Source organism: Acinonyx jubatus, chromosome D2 (genome assembly GCF_027475565.1).
Source record: "Acinonyx jubatus isolate Ajub_Pintada_27869175 chromosome D2, VMU_Ajub_asm_v1.0, whole genome shotgun sequence".
NCBI classification, from domain to species: domain Eukaryota; kingdom Metazoa; phylum Chordata; class Mammalia; order Carnivora; family Felidae; genus Acinonyx; species Acinonyx jubatus.
Window position 1 is genome coordinate 21,064,307 of NC_069393.1, and position 27,170 is coordinate 21,091,476.

General features: G+C 39.4%; 1 protein-coding gene across 4 annotated transcripts in view; it reads right to left on the reverse strand.

Annotated features, from left to right (window-relative positions):
* ANK3 (ankyrin 3) overlaps positions 1–27,170 on the reverse strand; it is a 679,804-nt gene that overhangs the window by 105,508 nt on the left and 547,126 nt on the right. For 3 of the 4 annotated variants that reach the window (XM_053207647.1, XM_053207648.1, XM_027062065.2), the window contains 6 exons: positions 23,864–23,962; positions 23,676–23,774; positions 23,042–23,137; positions 18,670–18,742; positions 18,446–18,508; positions 4,686–4,739 (listed from right to left, as the gene is read on the reverse strand). In XM_053207647.1, coding sequence (XP_053063622.1) covers positions 4,686–4,739; positions 18,446–18,508; positions 18,670–18,742; positions 23,042–23,137; positions 23,676–23,774; positions 23,864–23,962 — 484 coding nt within the window. The remainder of the gene's footprint in view (positions 1–4,685; positions 4,740–18,445; positions 18,509–18,669; positions 18,743–23,041; positions 23,138–23,675; positions 23,775–23,863; positions 23,963–27,170) is intronic. The other variant, XM_027062066.2, reaches the window with a different exon arrangement.

A 27,170-nucleotide genomic window follows, 5' to 3' on the forward strand; every position in this document is an offset into this window, starting at 1 on the left:
CTTCCCAGCTGCTCCACCCTGTCTGTGTTGGCAAGTGGAGGAGAAAACTAGCAGGAATTCTGCATCCTCCATTTGGGTACACTAGAGAGGCAATTTCAATTTCTTTTTTCTCAGAATAGCTGGAAAATGAGGTTAAAGAGTAAGTAAAGGGTTTTGAACGGTCTTGCTGAAATCAGTGGCATATGGTACTTTTTTCTGATTGGGTCTCTATCTCTTGGGTTGTTATCTAAAGATACAGAAATTTGAATCTGTAGAACTGATGAAGTGGGGTACAGATTTATTTTTCCTGGATAAATGCCTCAATCAATGAATCAATGGCTCATCTAATATTAAGACAATTGGAGACCTGGTGCTTTAATTTGACGAGACTGACTGTAGTCAGCACTGTAATTATGCCGCGATAGAAGGAAAGCCATTTATAATGCCTGGTACATATTGAAAAATACTCCCAAGCAAAAGAAAAATTTTCAGTTTTGTAAAGAATGGAAGGGGAAGTCATGGTTAGAATGGATAAAAGGGCTAAACATTAATCTGTTTTCCACATCTGCACTTAAAATCCAAACTGCTTAGCGAAACCTCATTCAATGACTGTCGCTCATTCAAGCTCCCTAACAAGGGCTTCAGTGAACAAGTTCCTTCCTTTTGACTTCTTGGCCAGTCTTTCTCTTTCTCTGGCCATTCCTCCACACCTGTTGCCCTTCTGTCAAACAGAATTATTTCAGTCCCTAGAATTCCTGAAACACTTTAGACTTTGAACCACCACATAGGGTGCACTCTTGATGGAACCTTCACCCCTCTACTTCTCCAATCTTTGACTCTAAAATTCCTCCCATCCTGTACTCACCATCTTAAGTTAGTGGTTCTGCATGTGGGCTTCCCTTATCAGAGTGTACTGCCGGTGAAAACATCTGTTTAGTCTCTCCCACTGGAGAGTGAGATCCCCTAGATTAGGAACCAAATTTTCCTGAGCCTGGCATATTGCAAGTGCCCAATAAATATTTTTGGATTTCATCATTGCTTTTATTAAAGAGTATGGTTTAAAAAAATAGACTCTTAAATACAGAGAGCAAACTGGTGGTTACCAGAGAGGAGGTGAGTAGGGGGATGGGCGAGGAAAATAAAGAGGTAGGTGATGTGCTCGTCTCTGCATCTATGTGCCTTGGCAATGGCAACATAGCACTCTTCTGACATGTCAAACTTGATGGCTGGTATACAGTTAAATGGTAATAAGGTTAAGTTTCTATTCTTCTTTGCCCATCCTTCTTAAACTTCAAAAATGGTCACTATGAAACCAAAAGAAGCCCAGAGTTGAAATGGGGTGAGAGCTGTCAATATATTTGGCCAAAGATTAATTAAAATAGCCTTACCACATGGTGAAAACATTTCTCAAAAGGCATGGCAAGTAGAAACAAAGGCAATGGTATTATTTTAAAGCAGTTTTGCACAGTTGGTGCTCTGGATTCAAATCCAGGCTTCGTCATTTACTAATTAGCTGACCTTTGGAGCACTGTTTACCCTGAGTCACAGTTTCAACCTTTACAAAACTAGGATAATAACGCTGCCTTCCAGCCGAAGCCTTCTTGTGGGGAATTAAGTGAAATAATGCACGGAAAAAGGACTTAATCTGCTCTGTTAGTGTTATTCTGTAACACAGCTTTGTCTAGTGCCCAAACATCTGAATTCATGAACTCATGTAGTTAGCATTTAGATTGCTAGTATTGATAGTGGTAAAGGCAAAATCCAACCACAGCAGCAAATGTCTCTGCTTTGTACCATGTAACACAAGGCCTGGCTCATAGGGACTCAACAAATATTTGTTGATTGATTCAGTGAATGAATAATAATAGAAAAAACTCACTCTCCTTTCAATAAACAAAATATTCTATAATTTTGTATACCAAAACTTCGAAAAGCATGACATGAGTTGTGTTGGGTGACTTGTTAACTGTCTCTAATCCCAAAAATATTTTGATTGGTAGTAGCTTCTGACCAACATGCCCAAATGTAGATAAGCTAACAAAGGTAATTCTATGACTGGACAGCTCTGTTATAATATCAAACATATTTAGTTGAAATATATATATATATATATATGTATATATATATATTTATATATATATACAAGTATATATATATATTTATATATATATACAAGTATATATATATATACGAGTATATATATATATATGAGAACCATGTCTCTTATATTCATGTGTACTGCCTTTAAATGAATTTGGGCTGGGTCAAGTTTTGAACAATAAAGTGCAGGGGAAGTGATTTTGCATGCCATTTCAGTTTTAGTTCAAGGAAACCTTGCAGTTTCTTCTTGAGTCTCTTTCAAACACTAGTTTGGGGGAAGCCAATCCCAGTGTAAGAAATTTGACTACCATGAGACCACCATGATGTAAAGAAAGTCAAGGTGGCCGTAAGGAGAGACAGCATGGAAAGAGACAGACAGAGGCCCAGTTAGTGCTCAGATGTTCCATTCATCCTAGTAGGGTTGATAGACTATGAATGAAGATACCACATTGAACATTCTGCCATATTACTCCCACCCCAGCTGCTATCTGACTGTAATCTCAGCAAAGATCTCAAGAATCCAGCTGAACCTAATGAATCCACACAGCCATGGGAGATGAATAATTAAAATATTGAGTTTAGAGGTAGGTTGTCACAGTGTAGTAAGCAGTGAAAACAGAGAGGAATGAGAAATGACAAGGTCCAAAAGTCGGCCAAAGAGGTCACACGCTGATTGCTTAATGCATCCCTAGTGAATTAAGAGTTAGCTCTGTAGTGTGCTACTCAATTAGCACAGACCAAGTCCAGGAAGACCACACTGGTAAATGCCACTAGAGGAAGCCTCATCTATTTAGTATTGACTTTGTGCCTCTTAAAATTATGAGCACTGAAGTTCTCATTGTTAATCCATTTCTGATAATAAAATACCAGAGACTGGAAATGTAATGTTTAAAGAAGAACACAAAACACCCCAATCTATTGTGATCCCACCATTCACCAATAATAAAAGCTGTTCAGAGTATTTCACTTCAATTTTCCAGCTATCTCCTCTTCCTGGTCCTCCTATCATGACTAGGTTAAGAAAAAAGTTTCTCATACCACAATCAACCTTTCAAAGATCCACACCCTTTGACTACCAGGAAATCATGCAAAATATAATCAAGAACAAAGGAGAGAAAGAAAGAATATATAAAATGATTATCAGGACTGTAGTTGGTCAGATAGCTATATCCTCATTTCTTTCTTTCTTTCCATCATTCATCTATCTCTATCTATTACCTACCTACCTACCTACCTACCTACCTACCTACCTATCTACCTACCTATTTTTAGGTTTGTAAGTAATCTCTACACCCAACATAGGGCTCAAACTCACAATCCCAAACTCAATAGTTGCATGTCCCACTGACTGAGCCAGCCAGGCACCCCAGCCCTCATTCTTTTTAGATTCCAAGTCAATAGTTCAGGTCAGCATGTGGTGGAATATACCGAACCCAATTCCTTGCAATCTTTCATTGTGACCACTAATATCCTTTTTATGCTGAATAGAGGAAACAGTTCTTGGCCTGATATTTGAAAGTGTTTCATATGCCCTAGGAGTTCTTTTCTTCTTTCTTTTTTTACATGTAACTTTTTTTCTAATGTTTTCCATGTTAAGATCATCACCAAGGAATACTTTTGTTGCTTTTTGCTTTTCTAGGGGTTGAAAGTTGTTTTCCCATCTGCCTGGAGATAAGAATCATAAAGAAATTTCCTTAAGGTAAGTGTAGCAAATTATATTGTCTGAAACTTTGCTCAGAAGTGCTTTATTTCCCTGCTACGAAATGAAGAATTTTCTTCTCAAGGTATGTATTTTGTAAACTTATAGAGTTGCAAGTAACAATACATAACACCTTCAAATGAATTGATAGTAGAAAACCTTCAAATTACATGGGATTACAAAAAAGCTAGATCAGAAAGAATACAGAGGAACATAGTACCTATGCTCTAGTGATTTATTAGGAGTTGGTTTCTTAACAGAACTTAGCAAATGGTCTTGCAGGCAACTAGTTAATGATCAAAACTTAGGCTTATATTTAGCACACTTATTCTGAAAAAAAGTGATTTTTTTGATCATCACATAGCAAAGAGAAGAAATGAAAACTTTTGGGAAAATAAATCCTTTAAGCATTTCTAGTCTACGTTACAGAACAATAGAGTGAGATCACACCATTATAGTCAACACTTTATCTACTGAGCATTTACTATGTTCCAGGCACTGTATGGTGCTTTGTTTAGTATGATCTGAAGCAATTCTCAAATCCACCTTATAAAATAGAATCATTGTCTCCATTTCAATATAAAGAAAACCCAGTTCACAATGGTAAATAACCCAAGATCACTTAGAATATGAGAAAAACTGGATTCAAAATCAGTTGGTCTGACTACAGAGCCCTACTTTTAACTACTGTAATACACTATGTTATTGAACAACTACTACAAGAAATTGGTAACCAAAATGTAAGGTCCATGAGGGCAAAGTTTTGTCTGTTTTGGTCCATATCCAGTGCCCAGAACAATGCCTGGCACATAGTTGGTGCTCAATAAATCTGTGCAATGAAAATTCAGTGATTGCCTTTGGAGATAGCAACTATATTACTGGAGTGAGGAGAAGGAGGGAGACTTACTTTTCACCGTAAACTCTTGTACCTTGGGAATTTTATACCATGTGCATCTATCACCTATTCAAAAAATGAATAAAATTAACAAAATAAAACAAAACAAAATACAGGGACTGCAGATAAATCAGATAGGCTGTGTTCCATACAGCAGAACTGGTATTTGGACATACACAGGTCTGCCAGGTAGATATTAAGATGTGTATGTGCACCAGCAAATATTTGGCAAATGTGGAGAGAAAACTTAGTTACGATATTCAACCTTACTATTTAAGAGATGGACCAGAAAAAATAAAATAACAAGGCAAGAGGAAGGAGATACACATTATTAATGTGGTACTTCTAGTAGCTTCCCATTGTTCTAAAATGGTGGTTCTCAACCTGTAGGATGCATTATAATCACCTGAAAATTTACAATTACACAAGTTCCCAAGTTCTTAGTGGTCCTAATCACTTCTGGTCCAAAATCGCACTGTGATAACCACTGTTTTAAAGGATGCTTACAAATAAATGACAGTTATCTAATGGCAGTATTGATTCTGCAGAATTAAGTGTCTATTTTCCTGGTGGGAATTGCTAGAGTAATTGACATAGCTTCAGCAACTGAATTCAAAGAATTGAGTGCAGTGTTTCTAAATTGCCATGTGTATGTTTGCATCATCTGAGAACCTTGTAGAACTGTAGATGCTGATTCCGCAGGTCTGAGGCAGGCCCTGAGATCCTGCATGTATCACAAGCTCCCAGGTGACGCAAACCACACTTTGGGCATTGAGACAGTAGAGCCCCAGACCAGGATCTGCTACGAGTAAAGCCAACTACTGCCTTTGAGGCATTTTGTCTCCGATAAAGAAGCTAAGACCAAGACACAAACAATAATAGAAACACTATACTACTACTCCTGCTGCTTATGCTTTACTCAGTGCTTTGCATGTGTGAGGCACTGTGCTAACTGAGCACTTCACATGCACTTACACGCACGTCTCATTTACTTCTCAACCCCACAAAGCAAATACTCTTACTTCCCTTTTCTAGATGAAGACATAGAGATGGAAAGGTTCCGTTATTTTTCAAAGCTCACATGTCTAGTTAGTGGTAGAGTCTGGATTAGAACCCACACAGTTAGGTGGCAGAGCCCAAGCTCTTCACCACCACACCAGTGTCAGAGGATGTGCAAGAGAAATGACAAAAGTATCCAAGAGCTCACAGGAAGAGGGCATCACATTGGACTGGGGAGACGTGGCAGATGTTGAATGGAGGTGTGTGAGTAAAGACAAGCAGAGAGGAGTGGAAGTGGGAAGTCGGCCATCCCAGCCAGTGGATGTGGCATGACAGGGAAAGGATGGGAATGTTCTGAGAACAGCAAGCAGCCAATTTTACTAAAGTGAGAGTCAACTGAGTTGTGGGAAGTGATGGCCATGTTGGGCCATGTTTTTAGGGTCTCTGAAGTTGGATTATAGAATAACCATTGCGATCCAAGTGACAAGCAACTGTATGTCCACTGTATGTCCATCAGTGGGTGAAAATGCAATCATTTTATTTGACCCCCCCCCCACACACACACAGAAACTGGAGACCCAAACCCTCAAAGTTCTCCCTCTTCCTCTCATCTTCTCCCACCCTAATTCTTTTTTTTAAATGTTTATTTATTTACTTTGAGAGAAAGAGTGAGAAACTGTAAGAGTGGGGGCGGGGTGGGCAGAGAGAGAGAGAGAGAGAGAGAGAGAGAGAGAAAGCTAGCTATAGGGCTCGATCTCACGAACCTCGAGATCATGACCTGAGCTGAAATCAAGAGTCAGGATGCTTAGCCAACCAAGCCACCCAGGAACCCCTCTCCCATCCTAATTCTAATCCTATAGCAGTAAGCAGGATTCACTGATAGTTGCCTCTGTTTCATAAAAACAAGAAAAAAAAAAGACTCAGCTGTTTATTGAGCACCTACTATATGCTGGTCACTGTTCTACATGCTTAGTATGTTATTTCTTTTCATCTTCTCAGCAATTCCATGTGCTATAATTAACCATTTAGAGATGAGACAAATAAGACTCAGCATATTTTATTTTTTGAAGGTTCAAATAAGGGACATAAAATACAGATAACTTTGAAGAGAAAACAGTTTCCATCAACGCAAAGCATTAATCAAAAGATGTCTGTCTCCCCTCATGTTTAGACAATAAATTTTCAGCATGGAGAATCCAAATGACTATATTTTGCTCACAAGTCTTTTCTCTCCTTCCCCTGATATTTTTAGTCTCAGAAAAAGCGAGGGAGTGGGAAACACACGGAAGAGGAATGTGGTAATAGTAGAAGCCTGATGCACTCAGTCTCGTTCTCAGTGTCTGATTCGATCCCAGAGTTACACAATGAGCAATGGGAAGTTACTCAGATTCCAGATCTGCACGTATTTCACCTTTCATTTTGTAGTTTGGGGCAAGAGCTTGGATTAAGCAAGGTTTCCTGTGAATATCTGACGGACCGATAAAGAGGGAGTGACATATGGCTCGTGCAATTGCTCCACGCAGGTGAAGAGGTCGTGTGTGTGGCACAGGCTCTTCTGTGTTAGGCTGGAGGCCCAGCTCAGGACTCCATTACCTTCGGGAAGGGGTGGAGGCTCCGGGAGAGGCTGCAGCCCCAGGCCAGGTAAAGAACAGAGCTCCCTCCCTCAGCCTGGAAGCAGCAGATGCTGGGCCTTCCCTTGAGCCTTTTGTTTTCCAGCATCTCCTAGCAATGGTACTAGGTTCTTTCAAAACAGTTTACCAACTACATTCTGGAATATATATAATGCTTTCTTGTTTTCCTTCTCAAAATATGTGAGAACAATGGGTAAGTTGAGACAACAGTTAGATGAGCAGTGGGTGAAATAGGTGGTCTTAAGAAGGCTAAGGAAGTGTGTGTCATTAAGGGGTTCATGTACTTCTTGTGGGAAGCCATGTGCCACACTCTGCCTGCTTTTTCCCAAGCTCTAGGTGTTCATAAGAGCCAGCCTTCCCAGGTGGCCAAAGAGAAATCAGGCTTGACTGGCAAAGTTTGCACATCTCTTAACCAACAAGAACAAGTTGCTGTTATCCCACAGAACAGATGACTCTTTCTGCTCAGGCTAGTTTTTTGTTTTGTTTTGTTTTGTTTTAAAGAGTAAACAAAGTCCATTTGATTCTTTACTCTCAAACATTATTCTATTCTTTGTGGCTAGATGTGCTTCTTTTTAAAAACTGGATCACAGTTTTTAAACTGTTCCTTAATCCAAGCTAGATATAGTTTCTAAATAAGCATGCATGACTCAGTCTTGGAACTCTTCCAGATGTAGCAATGAAAAATGTCCCCTGTGATCTTGGTTGGGTTAATAAACAAACTCATCCCAGAAAGGAAAACGATTTCAGTGTCCTTCCTGTGAAGAGGTAGAAAAAGACAATGTTGGGACAGACACTATAACTTTTTCATATTCTTATCATTCTTATCAATATACCTTAACTCTCATCCAGAAACTGCCCTCTGTCATCTCAGTAAGACGACACTGACTTGGTCACATAAACTTCTGAGACTAGAGACAGAAAGCAGGTAGAAAGAAGTACAAGGTTACTTACCCTGTTCTCATTATCTAAAATCTATGCTCCTTGTAAAGAAGACTAGACAATGAGTAAATCACTAGCCACAAACTAGCCCAGTGAAATCAGGCACTAAAATGTTGGTTCTCACTTAGAGAGAAACTAGGTAGCTTAATTCAAGGTGGTCATGTCCATCATGCCAATTGATTCTTTCCTCTATTTATTCTTTGTTGGCTATTTGTCTAGCTTCAACACAAAATCCAGACCTCAGTAGTGACAGCTGTTCCTTACTTAGGTGTGTAAGGACAGTGTGTGCACAACAGGAACATATTCACTGTCCTAGGAATAAAGGAGTATCAGGAGCTCATATGCTTTGTGAGCCAGCATTTGGTCTCTTCCGCATGTTATATATATTTCCTACCTCCACCTGAAATATGTGTGCTTAAAAGGTAAAGACAGGTGGGGTCTGCTGTCAGTTGTCCTCATTTTGGTTCTGGCCCAGGTGGTCAAAGCACCCCTTCTCGTGTGTAGCATCTTGCCTTGCTTCTCCACACCCTCCTATTCCCAGCTCTCTGCACTGCCCTGCCTTCCCTTCCCTGTCCATTCCCAGTGCTGATGCTCTGCTTTTTTCTCTCTGCAGTACGGTTCCCAACGTGAAGGGAAAGGGTTAGGGGTGGTCAGATTAGGACCCACTTCCATAAGAAGCAGGTCAGACTTTCCAGGTAGATGGGCAGGGACTAAAATAATTGGAGGGTGGGAGAAGAAAGCATATTCAAAATTACAACTTGTTTCGGCCAGATGAAAAAAACACCTATTGTCCTTAACCAATAAGCATGCTTAATTCCCAGCCATCAATCCTTGTGTCTGTTTTATTCCACAGGCCACTCTAGCTACTCATCCTGTCACGACTTCTTGGGAGAAAAAGTGCACACACTCCATTAGAACTACTCTATTCTGTGTCTATATCCACAATGTCATGTCATGGAGGCAGCAGCTGCCTGAGATCCCCAGGGATCCCCAGATTACCTGTGCTCAGCTTGACTGGACCCTGTCAGGGAATCTCCCGCCTTTTCTGGTTTTCTTCCTCATTGCTCTCCCTCCATATCCCTTGGCATTCCTCTTTCTCTGTACATGAGAATGTGCCTGGAGTTTTCTAGAACTGCTTCTCATCCTTCCTATGACATTTCCCGGGGTCCTCATTCAGGCCGGTGCTTGGTTTCCCGAGCCCCATTGTGCTGAGTTCTTCTGTGAAGTCCTCTGCTTTCCTGTCTCTCTCTCTCTCTCTCTCTCTCTCTCTCTCTCTCTAAGTTTTATTTATTTATCTCTACACCCATGTGGGGCTCAAACTCATGATCCAAGATCAAGAGTCGCATGCTCTTCCAACTGAGCCAGCTAGGTGCCCCATCTCTGACACTTTCTGCACTTAGAACACCTCTTTCCACCTGCCCCCAAATTTCTACTTGTCCACATTCTATCTATTCCTTGAAATGCTTTCTTCCTGAGGCCTTTAGTATCTCTCATTGTTTTGAATTTCCTTGTCACTTTTATCACTTTTATCTATTTTTTTCTATCGCATCTAATTTGAGTAGAAAGAGTAAAAAAACCAAATTCAAATTCCAGTTTCTTTGACTATGTGAACCTGAACAAATATCTTAAACCCTCTGAGCCCCAGATTCCTTAACATAAATTACAACAAATAACACTTTAGATTAAGAGTAAATGTAAATTAGGGGCACCTGGGTGGCTCAGTCGGTTAAGCGTCCAACTTCAGCTCAGGTCATGATCTCACGGCTCATGGGTTCGAACCCCGCATCAGGCTCTGTGCTCAGAGCCTGGAGCCTGCTTTGGATTCTGTGTCTCCCTCTCTCTCTGCCCCTCTCCCGCTCATGCTCTGTCTCTGTCTCTCTCAAAAATAAATAAACATTTAAAAAAATAAAAAAAGAGTAAATGTAAATGTAAAATGTAAATGTAAATCAGGAATAATAACAATATTTTCTCAAAGTGATTGAGAAAATTAAGCAAGATACAGTACGTTGTAACTAACATTCACTGAGATCCCTTTATACATGATCTCATTTAAAATGTGCAAAAATCCAACAGTTGTGGGGCTGTTATCTAAATTACCAGGCACCATGGATGTTGGAGAAGAGGTTAGGACAGGGATTTGCATATAATCCCTTGCACTGATTTGTGTAATCTTGATCAAGGTCGTTAACCTTGCTGGAACTGATTTTCCACATCTAATGGCTCTAACTCTGAGGTTACTGTGAAGGTTAAATGACATAATTCATGAAATGTATTTAGATTCATTCCTGGCACATAGAAAGGGCTCAGTAAATGGTAAGTACCTGTTTATTATTTTTAAAGATATTTTATTTTTAAGTAATCTCTACACCCAGCATGGGGCTCAAACTTGCAACCCCAAGATCAAGAGTCGCATGCTCTGGTAAGTACCTTGTTTATGATGTTTTGAGTGTTCATTTATATGGAATCCTGTCAGGGGACAGACACAAGTAAATGTGTGGATTTAAGCCAGTGGGCACATCCATAGAAGAGGGTCTATCTGTATGTGTCCTAAATGATGGGACAGGGATAAAGACAGGTCTACTCCCATGCAGCTAACAGTCTACATTAAAAGAAAATGAAAAAAATGAACCACAGATTGGTAAACCACAGTCTGTGGGCTGAATCTGCCTCCCACCTATTTTTTAAAAAAATTTCTTTTAATGTTTATTTTTGAGAGAAAGAGAGAGAGAGAGAGAGAGAGAGAGAGAGAGAGAGCGCGCACGCATGAGTGAGGGAGAGGCAGACAGAGAGGGAGACACAGCAAGATCATGACCTGAGCTAAAGTCGGATGCTCAACTGACTGAGCCACCCAGGTGCCCAACCTCCCACCTATTTTTTAAAACCAGTTTTATCATCACACAGCCATGCTCATTTGTCCTGGTATGGTCTCCTGCTGCTTCTGTGCTACAGAGGCAGGGTGGAGTAGTTAGAGACCACATGGCAGGAAAATTCAAAACTGGCCTGCATACTAATCTAGGCATTACCTATATTACCTATTAATATAGGTAATATAAATTACCACTGGCCTGTATATTAATGACTAGTGTCTTGAGATGAGTTTTAGGACGAAGTTAAAAAGTGATTGAGTGGACGGTGGAAAATAGGTAGCCATAGTCATATTACACCGAACTCACTGACCATGGAAGGGCCCGAGTTCTATTTCAAGTGCAGTGTAAAGCCTTGGGAGGTTTTTATTTGAGTTTTGTATTTATACTATAAATTATTTAGAGGGGCTGGCTACTTTTATCATCAAATACAGCAACCAGGCAGGTGTGTACATAAAATGTAAATGTACATTTTCACAAACTGTTACAAAATAAATAGCATCCAGGTCAAGAACTAGAATATATCCTATCCCAATCACAGCCTTCTCCTCCCTCTCTCATGGTAATCACTTTATAACATTCTTTCCCTTCCTTTTTTTTTTTAATAACCTCACTAATTTTATAATCCTAGTTTACTGTTCCCTGGCTTTGATTAATTCTGTTGTCTCTGCATAATGTACAACCCAGCAACTGCAGTCATAGGTCTATACCCTACAGAAATATATGCAGACATGTACCTGGGGACAGATACAAACTGGAAACAACCCGCATTCCCATTTCCAAGTGGAATGGATAACTTACCTACAGTACAGGCACACAGTGGAATATCATATAGAAATACAAACAAGTGAACGATGATAATATGCAACCACGTGAATGAATTTTAAAAACGTAACTATAAGTTTTGGAGTGTAGTTGTATTTTTTAATGTTTACTTATTTTTGAGAGAGAGACAGAGTACAAGCAGAGGAAGGGCAGAGAGCGAGGGAGACACAGAATCTGAAGCAGACTCCAGGGTCTGAGCTGTCAGTGCAGAGCCTAAAGCAGGGCTCAAACTCATGAACTGCGAGATCATGACTTGAGCTAAAGTCGGACGTTCAACTGACTGAGCCATCTAGGCACCCCAAACTTTGGAGTGTTTTAAGCTGGGGAATGGAATGATATGATGCAATTTATATTTTTTTTAAAGATTGCTGAGTATTCTGTGCAGAAAGCTAAGTCTGTGGGGAAACATGTGGACCTGTGTACAGAGATTCCTACAGTAGTCCACAGGAGAATGGAGTATGTGGGATTGGATGAGGGTGGTGGCAGTGGGGCGGCAGAGAAGAGGGATGTGAGATGGGTTCTGGAAAACTGATAGGACTTGCCGAGGGACCCGGCATGAGTGCTAAGAAAAGGGATACTACACAGAACCTCAGAGCTGGCTTGCATGACGGAGCCACTTACTGAGATGGAGAAGGCGGGAGGAGACACTGTTTGGAGCAGGTGTCCAGGCCATGATGAGTTAAGATGTCTATGAGAATCTAGATGGAAATTTCAGGTACGTAGCTGGGTAGGTGGATGGTGTGGAGGAAAATCACTCAACAATTCCAAAACCAAAGATAGCATACCAAAGATAGGATGGACTGTGTTTTAGAACAAAGACCTTTGGACTTTAAGATACAAAACAGATGAACATAAGGGAAGGGAAACAAAATGCTACAAAAACAGGGAGGAGGACAAAACCTAAGAGATTCTTAAATATGGAGAACAAACAGAGGGCTACTGGAGGGGTTGTGGGAGGGCGGATGAGCTAAATGGGTATGGGGCATTAAGGAATCTACCCCTGAAATCACTGTTGCACTATAAGCATATAGTGCATATACTAACTTGGATATAAATTAAAAAAATAAATAAAACTAGAATTTAACAGTTAACAGTTCTTTTTCTTTCACTGGAAATTATTTTAAATTTGTTAACTATTCTTTGAGATGCAGATATACCTTAGGAGAGTCATTATAAAGCTGTTTATTGACACGATACATAGCCCAGCACTGTCTCAGTGGGAAGGTGTTTATTAGAAGGAAGAGGGACACAGCAGGCAAACTTGCTCTATCCTGCCAGTTCTCAGAAACCTGTAAAACTCTCCTTTCTTTGAGTCTCCCTCCACTGTGGTGCAACCACCTAAACACATACTGAACATCTCCTGTGTACCAGGCACTGTGCTAGGTTCTGGGGATGTAACAGAGAATAAGACTTGGGTTCTGCTTGTGGTATTTCATTTTGACTTTATCACTGAAGGAAGCTTGCAGTTATATAAGGTCTGTTTGAAAGGTCAATTGTAAGCAGAGAAATATCAGGCAAAGGCTAGATTTATGATGTTATCATTTATAAAATGATAACATTTCAGGTAAAGAACAATTTCTGCACAACCACCACCACTCCCTTGGACCACCTGGGTCAGGCTAGTCTCCAAGGCTTGTTTCCTGACCTATAAAGCTAAAAACTTCATCACCTGACTTATTTATTAGGATGGACAGGGGATAGGGGAGGAGGATAGACCTAGGCATTTGTGAGAAGAGGTCCTAAAAGGGCATCTTTCTGGTGGTTCCCTTGATATGCGTCTTCATGTCGCCTGAAGTAATTTTTTTGAGTTTCAGATTGTGCCATTCAAATTCGACTTACTCTCTCCTAAGAAGACTCCGATATGTTTATTAAAATCCCTTGCTTTGAGTTTTTAAAATCTATTCTAAATTCCATGTCTATTTATTTTACTTGCATTTGCATCTAGGTCTGCATACTTCTTTTACCAGGATGGTCAGGAGAAAGTAAACTATTTCTACAATAGTCTCATCAAGCTCATTACAAAATAATTCTTATTACTTGTGATAATATCCAAGAGCATAATCTGTCCCTTTCCCTAATATTTCCCTTTTTAAAACTTTTAGAAGCTTAAAAATAATACATTCTTGGGTTCTGCGTATAAGAAAAGAGATCATGTTAGAGTAGCAATGAAAGAGAAGCTCTAGAACCAGGCTGTCTGATCGTCTTCCTGTTCAGTTCTGCCACTAACCTGGGTGGGCAAGTCACTCAACATTCATCTGGGCTTTGCTACCTCATCAGTATAGTGGAGAGGATAGGCTACATGACTGATTCAGTTCACTGGGCACTGAATTTGGCACAGAGGTGACTGAGCCTGACTCTCCTCACCCCTCATGTCACTAACATCTGATGGCATTTTATCTCAAACCTCTACCTATCTGATAATTATTTGACCACATGTATACTCAGCCTCTTCCTTTTTTCCTTTTAATTTTCAGTGTCTGCCTTAGATCCCGAGAGAGATTTTGCAGCCCTAGCAAAATTGTAAGTAGCTAAGAATTAAGCAATTTTTTCCAGTCTTACCCAGTTATCTCCCAAACCAGTTCAGTAGAGTTCGATTTCACAGAGCTGCCTTTGGTTTACTTTCCATGGTTTAATTGCATTTCTCATTATGTCCCATCTATGGCTCTTTAACTCTGTTACTATTACCCAACTCACTAGAACTCTGCAAGCTAAAACAACATTTTATACATTATTTAAAAAATTATAAAATATACTTTAATAGGAATTTACAATTTAAAGTCAGCACTGAACCAAAGCCAACTCTAAAATCTCTTGGGAGGGGGGACCCAAAAGAGAAGACAGATTGAAACTTAATCTCAATTTTCTTCTTTCTTTTCTTTTCTTGCTTCTTTCTTCTTTCTTTTCTTACTTCCTCTCTCTCTTCTTTCTCTTTCTTCCCTCCCTCCCTCTTCTCTCTCCTTCTTTCATCTTTGCTTTTCGTTCTTTTAAATTATAAACTGAGTTACAAAACATAAGAATGTAACTGGCACCAGAGCCAGTTATAATTTTGCATGTATATTAATTGTACATGCATGTAACGTATTTTCTGGGAAAGAAGATAGTGGGCATTAAGATATTTGTGGATCAGTCTGACCATCTAGGAACTCTGCCTGGGTAATGTGTGAGTTAGAGAAGGCTGCTTTATCGCCTTTCCTTCTATTGCTCTGCTTTGCTGATACTTCAGCCTTTATTCTACTCTGTGACTTGGCTCCATTGTTCCCCTATATCATTAACTGACAACATTGTCTAGATTTGTTTTCTTGGTTTTTTTAGTGTGTGAAATTAATGCACACATTCTTTTACCTATACTAATTTTGCATAGTGGACAAAAGAGAGAGGGGACAGAGAAGGAGAAAGCAAAGAAGAAAAAGAAGGAGAAGGGCTAGAAAGGCTACTGTTGACACTATTCCCTTAATATTTACCAATTTTTAGAATACAGGATTAAAATTATATTTTTCCATATTGCAAACTCATTCTCTTTTTCTTTCTTGAGAAACACTGGCAGTGTATATCGCTTTTCATTTTTATTTGCTTCTAAAACCTGCTGATATCCTCAGTAACATAGGATACCAGTGTGATGATCTCTTACTGGTTTTTAGAGAAAGATATTCACAACACCTTGTGGTGACATGGAAATAAACATTTGCCGCAGTCTGTACGGCAACTCAGAATCCACCTCAAGTAGCAAAGCAGTGGCAAGACTATATGGTAAATGAATCAGAAGTAAAAGCTATCATTAAAGTTGTAGGGGTCCTTTTAGAATTAAAATTTCAAAGGGATTTGTTTTGGGATTTGGAATAATACAGAAACACTAGTTTATTTAGCACAGAACCATGTAAATACATGATAAGGCAGATATGGCTTATCGGGACTCACGTAAGCAAAATTTAGGAACATCAGCTGATAGTAATGTTAACAGGAGTCAAATTAAGTGGTTATTATAACCTCAAAAACATCTTGATTTTTTTTAATGTTCATTCATTTTTGAGAGAGAGAGAGAGGGAGAGAGAGAGACAGAGCTCAAGCAGGGGAGGGGCAGAGAGAGAGGGAGACACAGAATCCAAAACAGGCTCCAGGCTCTGAGCTGTCAGCACAGAGCCCCACGCAGGGCTTGAACTTACAAACCATGAGATCATGACCTGAGCCAAAGTCAGATTCTTAATTGACTGAGCCACCCAGGTGCCCCAACCTCGAAAACATCTTAATCTTCAATAATAGATTTTTAGTATCATCCATGGACAAAGCAATAGCCCTGCATTACTCTGCTTTGATCAGACTGTACCTGGAATGCTGTGTTCCATTCCGGTCACCTCAATTTGAGATGGAAATTGACACACTGAAATGTGCATAGGTGACTGGCCATGATGATGAGGGAGCAGAGGAAAGGGAGGTATTAGAGAAAAATAGAGTAAGAGGAAATAGGGAACATATTTTTTAAATATCGCAAGGATTGTCACATAGAAGAGGCAGATTTTTTTTTAAATAGTGCCAAATATATCAGAGCCTGAATCAATGAGTAGAAGCCTGAATCAATGAGAAGGACACTCAGTAAAATGAAGAATTTTTACACTCAGAGTTTAAAAATGGAACAAGCAGTCTGGGAATTAGGGAATTTCTGTCATTGAGGCATCTGGGCAAAAGATCTCCCCGAGAGGATTTCATAGAGATGACCCCAACATAGAAGGTTATTGTTCAGGTCAAGTGACCTTTTAGGAACCCCTTCCACCATCAAATTCTACAATATTATGAAATCAAAAGCCATCTGATTCTCACAGCCCATGACCCACCCATAAAGCAAGGGCCAAAAAGTTTAAAGATTATTAAAATGAGAATTAAAATTTGTTTATTAATTTCAAAATCTCAAGCTGAGATAAATCTATAAGAAATCATTGTCATTTCTAGTTAAATGGCTAGATGAATTCTCTTCAAGTGAAAGGATTAAAAATTTCTCCCTTTTTGGAAATTATTTGGTTATTCACATATATAAAGTGTTATTTCTTCCATTAAAACTTGGCCTCTCGTCAATGCAAATATTGAGGTATTTTGTCAAAGCTAGCAAATTTTTAGGTCTGTGATTGTCATATTTCATAAAAGCTCATTTGAAAATGTACTTCTGACATGTTTTATGTGCGTACACATCCATGTGAGAACATCACTTTCCTTCTATCTTTTGCACATAAGAAATTACTCCTAAAATGTTACATAAGAAGGCATTGAAATATAACATGACAGCAAGGCATAATATTCTTAAAGTCCTAAAGCTGATACAAATATTCAATTGGCGATAGAACAGTGGTAAACATATAGCTTATGGCTGAGACAAAAGGAAAGAAAAATGAGGAAAAGCCCTTAACATTTATCAACATGACATTTACAAACAATGAGACGGGTCCTTCCAGGTTCCTGAATGACCACCAGGGCATTAGCTTTTCGAGGCACGCAGCGCCCTGGCCACAGTGCACTTACAGTAGGCAGTCATAGGATGCCAGAAACGTTGAAGTGACTTTGGATTACGTAGGCTTTCCACTGTTTAGATTTTCAGTTACATTTGTGCAATTCAAAGTTGAAACCAATAATTAAAATAGGGAAAATTACCTAAATGCAGAGAAAGACTAACAGCATTGAGTCCGCTCTATGAGAAAAATACACAAGAGATGGCAAATACAGGGAGCAAGAAGATAGATGTAGTTTGGAAGAGTCAAATGGTGTAAGAAAAAAAACATAAATATAATATAAATTCTACTATAAGGACACATTTCATTATTCCAGTAAAACTCTCAAATTTGCCATCTTTAGAATATTTATGCTCTGTAAAAGTACTACCTTTCCAATGTAACTTTTAAAGATATCATTAATCGATATATCTACATGTCATGAGCTAGTCACATGTATCGATTTTTAAATAAGGCAGAAAACAATTAGTTTATTTTAAGCAAATGAAGTATGACTACCAGCATTTATATATTGATCTCTTTAATGAAATCAATATTGAAAATTTATATTTTGAAAGCAGTTTTGTTCAGGTTGAGTTTTCATTATTAGTTCAAGTTCAAAAGCTGCTTTTACTATGAAGCTTAGAGTAAACCTTAAAAATGGGCATTTAATTCCTTACCTATAAGATACCTTCTCTCACTTATTTTAAAAAATATTTCATGCATAAACATTAGTCAGATTTTTCTCTTCTAGATTTTCAAATGTAAACAATAAAAATCAAGTTTCTGCTCAATAGAAACAAAAAGAAAGAAAGTAATTCATGTAGTGACATTTGTATTTTCAAGTTGGAAAATGGGTTCAAGCAGAGGGGCTTCAAAGAAACGACACTAATTCCAAACGCACATCTTTTAAATGATATGTAAGTTAATAATTGTAAGTTAAGTGAAAAGTTAGTAACTCAAGGAAGTGTTACATTTCAAAGATAGGAAATGGAAGATAAAGCTGGTAGTTAAATTTCATCACAGTAAAAAGTTACAAATACCTTCTTCAACATCTGAGATATATTCGCCATCACTGAGCATTTCAGGGGCATTGGCTTTACGAACTGCATGATTTAAGTGAACAGTGTAAGTGTGTGAAAAATGCATACTCTTTATACGACAACAAAAAACATGAACATTTCTAAAAACATTTTTGCAATAAACGTTCTTCAGGAAACAAATATGAAGTCACACTTAATTACGAACATAAAGGTGGGTTTCGTACCTTCATCATCAGACATATCAAGAACTTCATTCATCGTTTCTGGAACATTCATTTTGTGCTTCTCTATGATAGTCTAGTAACAACAACAAAAAAGCAGTACTTTAGTGTAAGCAGACTGAACATTTTAATGACACGATTTCTTTCTAAATTAATCAGTTGATTTATTACAGGACTTATGTGCTGAATATCTTGAAGCTCCCACATATAAAACGACATCAAAACTGTCCCTTAGCATTAAGGTCCTCACCATAGATACACTGATAAGAACAAATACAAGGTGAACAAATTCTAGTGGCAAAGCAAACCGGCTTAAAAGATTTAGGTCCATAATAAGGCTGTTCAAAGGACAAGAGAAGGGAGATATTGCCTCTCCTTGTCCATTGTTACACTTTTTCATGGTCTCATGAACCTGCCACCTCATTCCACTAAAAGTCTTGGCTGAAGATAAGCCAAATGAACAGCAAGCATTGTGTCTTTATTCCTGTGCCATGCCAGCCATTGAGTTTTGTCTTGGCCTTCTATATGTACATTTTGATTCCTAGCTTAAATACAAAACATCAAGATTGTATAAATTATATAATTTGTGCAACTATGCCTTGCAGAAAATATTTTAGAGGTAATGCATTTGCAAGATCATTTTAACCCCTACACAATTTTAAAGAACTGTAGATTACAGAGCAAAGGCCTTAGTGAATCTTTTGCTTGCTCTTTGATGACTTTTTACCTATATAGATTATGTCCATCCAAAGACACCAACAACATAACTTGTTAAAAAATATTAGTGACTTAATGCTTTAGTTGTAAAACAAGTCCTCTTTTTATCCTGAGCATAGGAAAGGCTAATGGAACATGGGAAGATACTTAAATAAGGCAACTGGAAAAAAAGCTAGGTTGTTAAAACTATGGTACATTTGTCACAATTACTGAACCAATACTCACATATTACTATTAATTAAACTCTATATTTTATTCAGATTTCCTTAGGTTTTACCAAATGTCCCTTTTCTATTCTAGGACCCATCAAGATACCACATTATCTTTAGCTGGCAGGCCTCCTTAGGCTCCTTTGGCTGTGACAGTGTCTCAGATTTTCCTGGTTTTTAATGACCTTCACCGTTTAGAAGTGAGCTGGTCAGGTATTTTGTAGAATGTCCCCCAATTGGGATTTGTCTCATGTTTTTATCATGACTGGACTGGGTCACATGTTTTGGGGAGGAAGACCACAGAGGTAAAGTGCCAATATACTATCAACATGATTTACCAGCGTTGGTATTAGGCTTGGTCACCTGGCTGAGGCAGTGCTTGTTAGGTTTCTCCATTGTAAAGTTACTCTGTTCTCCACCCCCTTCTGTAGACTGTGTTCACTGGAGGGAAAACACTATACCCAGCGCACACTTAAGCAGTAGAGAATTCTGTTCTCCACCTCCTTGCGGGTATTTTCATAAATTGTTTGATTTTTTTTCCCTGATTTGTCTCTTCTTCCCTACTTATTCATTTATCTATATCATATGGACTCATGGATATTTACTTTATACTTTGCACTATACTCCAAGTCTCTCTGTGTGTCTGTCAGTCTGTCTTTCTCTCTTTCTATCTATCTTACATTGTTCCAGCTTTGGCCATTGGGAACTCTTTCAGTTGATTCCTGTGTCCCTGTGACATAGCCTCATCATTGTGAGTGTGTGTGTTTATTTGCTTATTTGTGGAAGCAGACACTTCCTTACTTTTTGGCACTACAAGACGTTTATCTTGTGTATTTCCTTCTCCAGATCTGGATTCAGTCATTTCCCAAGGAAGCCCTGATTCCCTTTACTATAGAACAGTATTAGAAACCAGTATCTGAGAGACATGCTCTGTTCTTTGCTAATGAGGGAAACTGAATATTTTAAACAATGCAATTTAAATGCTTAAATCATCTTTTGAGTGTCAGCTTCTAGCTACTCAGTTTTCTACTCTGCCAGGACTGTAATGTCATTAACTGAAGCATCTTTCTTAGAATTGCCACATCATATGTTATACTCATGGGGAAGATGAATCTTCTCTTTAAGCGTTTTGAAAAAAGACACATCTGTTTATGGAGCCAATGGCTGCTGGGGCCCCAGCAACTGGCTGTGCAAAGACCACCAGCAGTGCAGGCCACCCTGTGAGCTTGAGATCACAGACTCCACCCTGAGCTGTGTCAGTCCTCATTTGTGCCAGGTTACATGTATCTGCTAAGGCAGAGTTGACAAGGTTGTGTCTTAGCTTGAGATAAAGTCTCAAATACCACAATGATGGACTAAGTCTTAGGGACAATGGACTCTTTCCTAACCTACGGGACCACTTCATTTGGTGGAAGCCTCATTCACTTCATTAGGCAAACTGGACCTTTCCTGTCAGCACAAGTCCCGTCTTCTCTCTCTTGAAGAAATTACCAGTCAACTCAGCTGATGACACTGAAGGCTATGGCCTGACTCCCATATGTTTCTGTCTTTCACTAGAAACCAGAGCCTTGAAACACTTCTCTTTCAGTAGATATCCTGAGGCTATCGCTTTACTTTCTCTGTCTTTAACTTTATTTTCTCCTCAAGGTTTTTTTTTCTTTTTTTTTTTTTAAGATTTTATTTTTAAGTAATCTCTACACCCAACACGGGGCTCAAACCCACAACCTCAAGATCAAGAGTTACATGCTCTACCGACTGAGACAGCCAGGCGCCCCTTCTCAAGCTGTTTTTGATATTAAAGAAACATTCTGAACTTTCCTGATGGGTGAGAAAGTTTTTTACATTTGATAACTAAGATTTATATTTTGAAAAAAATTTTTTAATGTTTATTTATTTTTGAGAGAGACAGAGACAGAATGCGAGTGGGTTAGGGGCAGAGAAAGAGGGAGACACAGAATCCGAAGCAGGCTCTAGGCTCCGAGCTGTCAGCACAGAGCCTGATGCAGGGCTCGAACTCATGAGCCATGAGATCATGACCTGAGCCAAAGTCGTACAGTCAATCGACTGAGCCATCCTGGTGCCCCACGATCTATATTTTGAACTATTATACACGTTTCAATTTTCCAACACTGGAAAAGAAGTTCTATATATTTATTACAGTGACTTCAAATCTTTTATAGCATTGTGACACTTGACCATTGTTTTACCTTGTCCTTCTCCCTCTTGTTTCATACCCTACAGAGAGCTAGATGGAATATTTTTAAGATTAAGGTTAATAAACATTATTTGTTTAAACTCATTTCTCAAGAATTTAATACCAGATTTTAAGATCACAAAATACTCAAGAGGTATATAAAAGCAATACAGGGTAATTTATCTGCATAAAAACTGTATCTTGAAGCTAGAAATGTGCCCTGGTTGATAACCATTGCTCTAGTCCATTGAAGCTACTGCATTCTCTTTGGCAAATAGCATACTTTCTCTCTTGTGATCAGCAGGCTTATTGTTTTAGTTTGTAAACCCTGTATATAACTCAGCCAGCGGGTTGCTGCAGAGACCCTCAACTTGTGTTCTTTTACGTGAAGCACTGTGTACACAAACTGTTTGCAGATGCTAACTATGCCTTTCTTCACATCGGAAGGTGGTGGATGAGACAAGGAGGCAGAGTCGATAATTCCCAGTGTTCCAGAGTCCTAAATTTACATTGTACAGAGCCAATCTCAGGCATGTGTGTTGAGTCATGGAGTCAGGAATAACTGCAATAAGCCTGTGATAGTGGCGCAATATCAGCTCTTGATTCCAAAGTTACCAAATCCTGATGCAGTTCAAAGGCTCCAGATGGTGTTAATAAGAAATGACTTATCCTAGAGGCTGCAGCTTGTAAAAATGTATCTGACGCAATAAGGCTCCCTGGTAAAGATTTATTTATAATTTTAATAAAACATCCTATTGTTTTTCCTACGAAAACGCCAATAGCTGACTGGAAGAGTGGTGAGGGTGGTGATAAAAATCCATTTCGATCCTCTCCCTAATGTTTTAGTTTTGCAACAACGTAAAAACTGTTTTCACAATGATAGCAACGTATCCATTATCATTTGTGAGTCACAACATCGTAAAGAACCAACTTATCTTCAACTTTCCTACACTGCCAAAGAAGAATGTGAAAATATTTCTGCCTTCACTTCATTAAAACTATTTTTACAGCAAAACAAATAAATACATACATTTAGCTTTACGTGGAATGAAAAACTCCATAGTTCCTAATGCAAATTTTAAAAAGGTATTTTTAGTATTTAGTTTCTCAATATCAGAAATGAGAGGGACAGCATTTGGAAACATGGCGCTTAGTCTGTGAAGAGGGGAAAGTAGGTTCATCTCCCAAAAGCCCCAGAAAATCTACAGCCTGAGAGCTGGCTATGAGGGGATAAGGGCCGGCATCTGCTACTTACAGTTGTGGTCATGGTTTCCTCAGTCACTACTTTCAGGGTGTCAACCACTGAGATGTAGCCCAGCCTCCGGGCAATGGCGAGGGCAGTGTTCCCATTCTGGCCAGAGGGAAATGAGGACAAGGAATTAACAAGTCATTCCCCGTGTCTTAGTGTCTGTGTGCTCCCACATGTTTCGCCCATACTACACAGAAGGCGAGTGTCTCATTGGCCCCACCCACTGTCATACACAAAACACTATTTCATTAGACACATACCTTGCACAAAACCCACCTAACCTGTTCCCACTCACGCAGCAGAGACTCGGCTTCTACACACGGAACCCAAGAGGCTTATTAACGTTCTAAATCATCAAAGAAACAAACGTTTTTCATTTTATATATGTATTTCCTACTAGTTGGCAATGGATTTGTAGTTTCTAAGTATGAAACATCTAATTACATCTTTCTCTCTCTGGACAGCTCACAATATAGCTATTGTCTCTGCCCTGCATTCCACTGAATGCTCTGTTTATACCTATCAATGAAAGTAAAACAGCAACATTGGTGCCCGATAAAAAATGTAAGAAGATTCCAGTATCCAGGTTCATCTCCTCCCTCCTCCCTTAGCCTCCCTCTTCCCTTCCCTTCCCCCTTACCACAGTGAGTTCATTGGGGGAAGCGTTGTTCTGAAGCAAGACATTTATTATATGTGTGTGTCCCTGCTGAGCTGCTTGATGTAACGGCGTATACCCATTCTGCAGAAGGAAGGTGGAAGAAAGGACATTTACTTCCTTGGACACAAAAATCAATGACTTTGGTGGATACAAAGGAGAAAAGAGTTTACCTTTGTTTTGGCATTAACTTTTGCAGAATGCTGGAGCAGGAAGTTAACAATCTTGATGTTTCCATAGTGGCAGCCCACATGGAGAGGTGTGTATCCCATCTGTAGTTATATTTTTTAGAAAAGAAACCTCATAAATATACTTTTAGTAACAGCTACCCTAAATAGAAGCAAAAGTATTATTTAACCTGTCTTTTTGAGATGGCAAAAAATAAGTGTTTTCCCCATATGTGTGTGTGTGTGTGTGAGAGAGAGAGTGTGTGTGTGTGGGGGGGGGGGTACTAAAAAATAGTACCATGTCACATGTAAGTAGTTAGGAACTTCCCAAAGGACTCTCTCTTGCATCAACTCATTTTATTCTCGCACCAACTTTTCAAGATAGGAAGTAAACATGGCACAGCCGGCAGTCTGGACAGAGTGATGGTGTGGCTTCTGGGGGAGGGTTAGGGAGAGTGTTCTGCAGACAGATGTGGACTAGGATTTACAGAACACTCTATTCTCTCTCTTTTTTTTAAATATATGAAATTTATTGTCAAATTGGTATCCATACAACACCCAGTGCTCATCCCAACAGGTGTCCTCCTCAATACCCATCACCCACCCTCCCCTCCCTCCCACCCCCCATCAGCCCTCAGTTTGTTCTCAGTTTTTAAGAGTCTCTTATGCTTTGGCTCTCTCTCCCACTCTAACCTCTTTTTTTTTCCTTCCCCTCCCCCATGGGTTCCTGTTAAGTTTCTCAGGATCCACATAAAATGAACACTCTATTCTCTAAAAGCATAAAACTGAGGTAGAAAAAAACACAAAGTGGCTTAATGATAATGCCAGGCAGTGGATGAGCATCAGAACGCATGACAGAGGTGGGAAGCACAGAACCACTAAAGCCGAAGAGGCGGTCTTCAGGAGGTCTGGGACGCAGGAACTTGATCTGGGTGTATATGCTGTAGCTAAAGGCTGCTGCCCAACTAGCTAGAGTCCCATAATTTGAAAACAACTGATTTAGACAAAGCAGTAAGTTGTTTCCCAAATTAACAGACAAAGCAGTAAGTTGTTTCCCAAATTAATATCCTCTGACCGCTGAAGGACATAAGTCCTATCTATTAAAAAATGTATTTTTATACATATATATGATTATATATGTATCATATATATGTGTGTATAACTATGTGTTTAAAATAAGGATATCCAGATACTCTTCTAGATGGCCACATTGCAAGAGACACCACCATGTCATTTCAGTGCCCACAATCAATCTCTGTTTATGAGGACACTGGCAGCACCAGATCACCACAAGGAAGAGCATAGAGTTTTAAAACCATTTCTCAGTATGCACGAGGCGGGCAGGGGAACACGGGGGTCCATGGTTTCAAGGATCTGTATCTCATGTGCGATGCACTATTGTATCTTTATGGTGACTCCATGCTACAGACTGAATGTCTGTGTCCCCCTAAATTCATATGCTGAAACCCCAACCCCCAGTGTGATGGCATTTGGAGATGTGGCCTTTGGGAGGTACTTAGGTCACAGGTAATTAGGTGGAGTCCTCATGAATGGAATTAGTGCCCTTACAGGAAGAGGGGAGAGAGCTCGCCTCTTCTCTCTGCCCTCTGCCATGTGAAGATTACAACAAGAAGGTATGAGATAGCAATCTGCAAACCAGCAAGAGGTCCCTTACCACACAAGGGATCTGCTGGCACTTTGATCTTGGACTTCCCAACTTTCAGAACTGTGAGAAATGGAAGTTTGTCCACTCTATGGTATTCTCGTTATAGCGGCCCCATCTGACGAAGACATGTTACAAATGGGTATATTTGAATTTGAAAAGGGAATGGCCAGGCCATGGCTGATTGTGGAAGGTGAAGACATCTCACCAGGGACGTGATGCCCTAAAGAGCTTACTCTGGTCACATTCTGTTCCACAAACGGAGCTGTCAGTGCTCGCACACTGCCTGGACTCCCACTGATAAAGCTCAGCATAACCACTTGTATGGGAGTCATATGGAAACCCCAAAGCTGCTCCATGCATGATGAAGAAGATCCTGTTTTGGTGACCAGAACTGACTTGCCTACTTTACAGGCACCCTTCTCTTTCTTTCTTTCTTTCTTTCTTTCTTTCTTTCTTTCTTTCTTTCTTTCTTTCTTTCTTTCTTTCTTTCCTCTTTCTTTCCTTTGTCTGTCTTTTCTTTCTTTCTTTCTTTCTTTCTTTCTTTCTTTCTTTCTTTCTTTCTTTCTTTCTTTCTTTCTTTCTTTCTTTCTTTCTTTCTTTCTTGTTTATTTATTTTTGAGAGAGAGAGAGAGAGAGAGAGAGAGAAAGACAGAAAATCCCAAGCAGGCTCCATGCTGTCAGCACAGAGCCCGATGTGGGGCTTGAACTCACGAACTCACAAACTCACAAACTGTGAGATCATGACCTGAACCGAAATCAAGAGTCAGATGCTTAACTGACTGAGCCATCCAGGCACCCTGCAGACTTCTTTCTTGATGCTGAGGAGCTCAGGATACTGCATTAGAAATCAGAATGGTGCTTAGTGTAGGAGGCATGGAAATAATTTTCTCTAATCAGTTCTCAGTACAATTAGCTTAACTGAAGTAACATTACTCCCAACTTTAGTGGTAGAGGATTAATCCCAAGCTAAAAAAAATATAGAAAACATTTTTAAAATCTAAATATTAAGAAACTTTTCATGTTTTGAGTCAATGTGCCTAAGCAATAATGCAGCAGTTTCCAATGGCTATTGTACTACATCTATTAATTAGATTTTTTAAAGAAATTGAATCATTTTAAGTATTTTATTTATTTATTTATTTTGAGAGAGAGGGAGAGAGGGAGAAGGAGAAGGGGAGGGGGGGGGAGAGAGAGAGAGAGAGAGAGAGAGAGAGAGAGAGAGAGCGTGAGCATGAGCAGGGGAGGGGCAGAGAGAGGGAGGGAGAGGCGTGAGGCTCAATCTCATGAATGGTGAGATCATGACCTGAGCCAAAATCAAGAGTTGGATGCTTAGCTTACTGAGCCACCCAGGAGCCCTGATTTTAAGTATTTTAATGTACAATTTCTACTCACCGCCATAGCTTCTCATCTCATTCCTAGTAAAACCCTAAGTCACTGTGATGGGCTATTAGGGCCTGTCTGATCTGGTCCCTCCTCTACACCAACCTATGCATTAAATCTCTGAGCTCATTCCTCCCAATCTCTTCCCTGTTTGTTATACTCTAAGACACTGGTATTCTCAGTGCTCCACAAGCATTTAAGTATTTTATTAAAAATACATGTGCATCGTCAAGAAGATTTATTTTGCATTTAGAGAAACCAAATTGG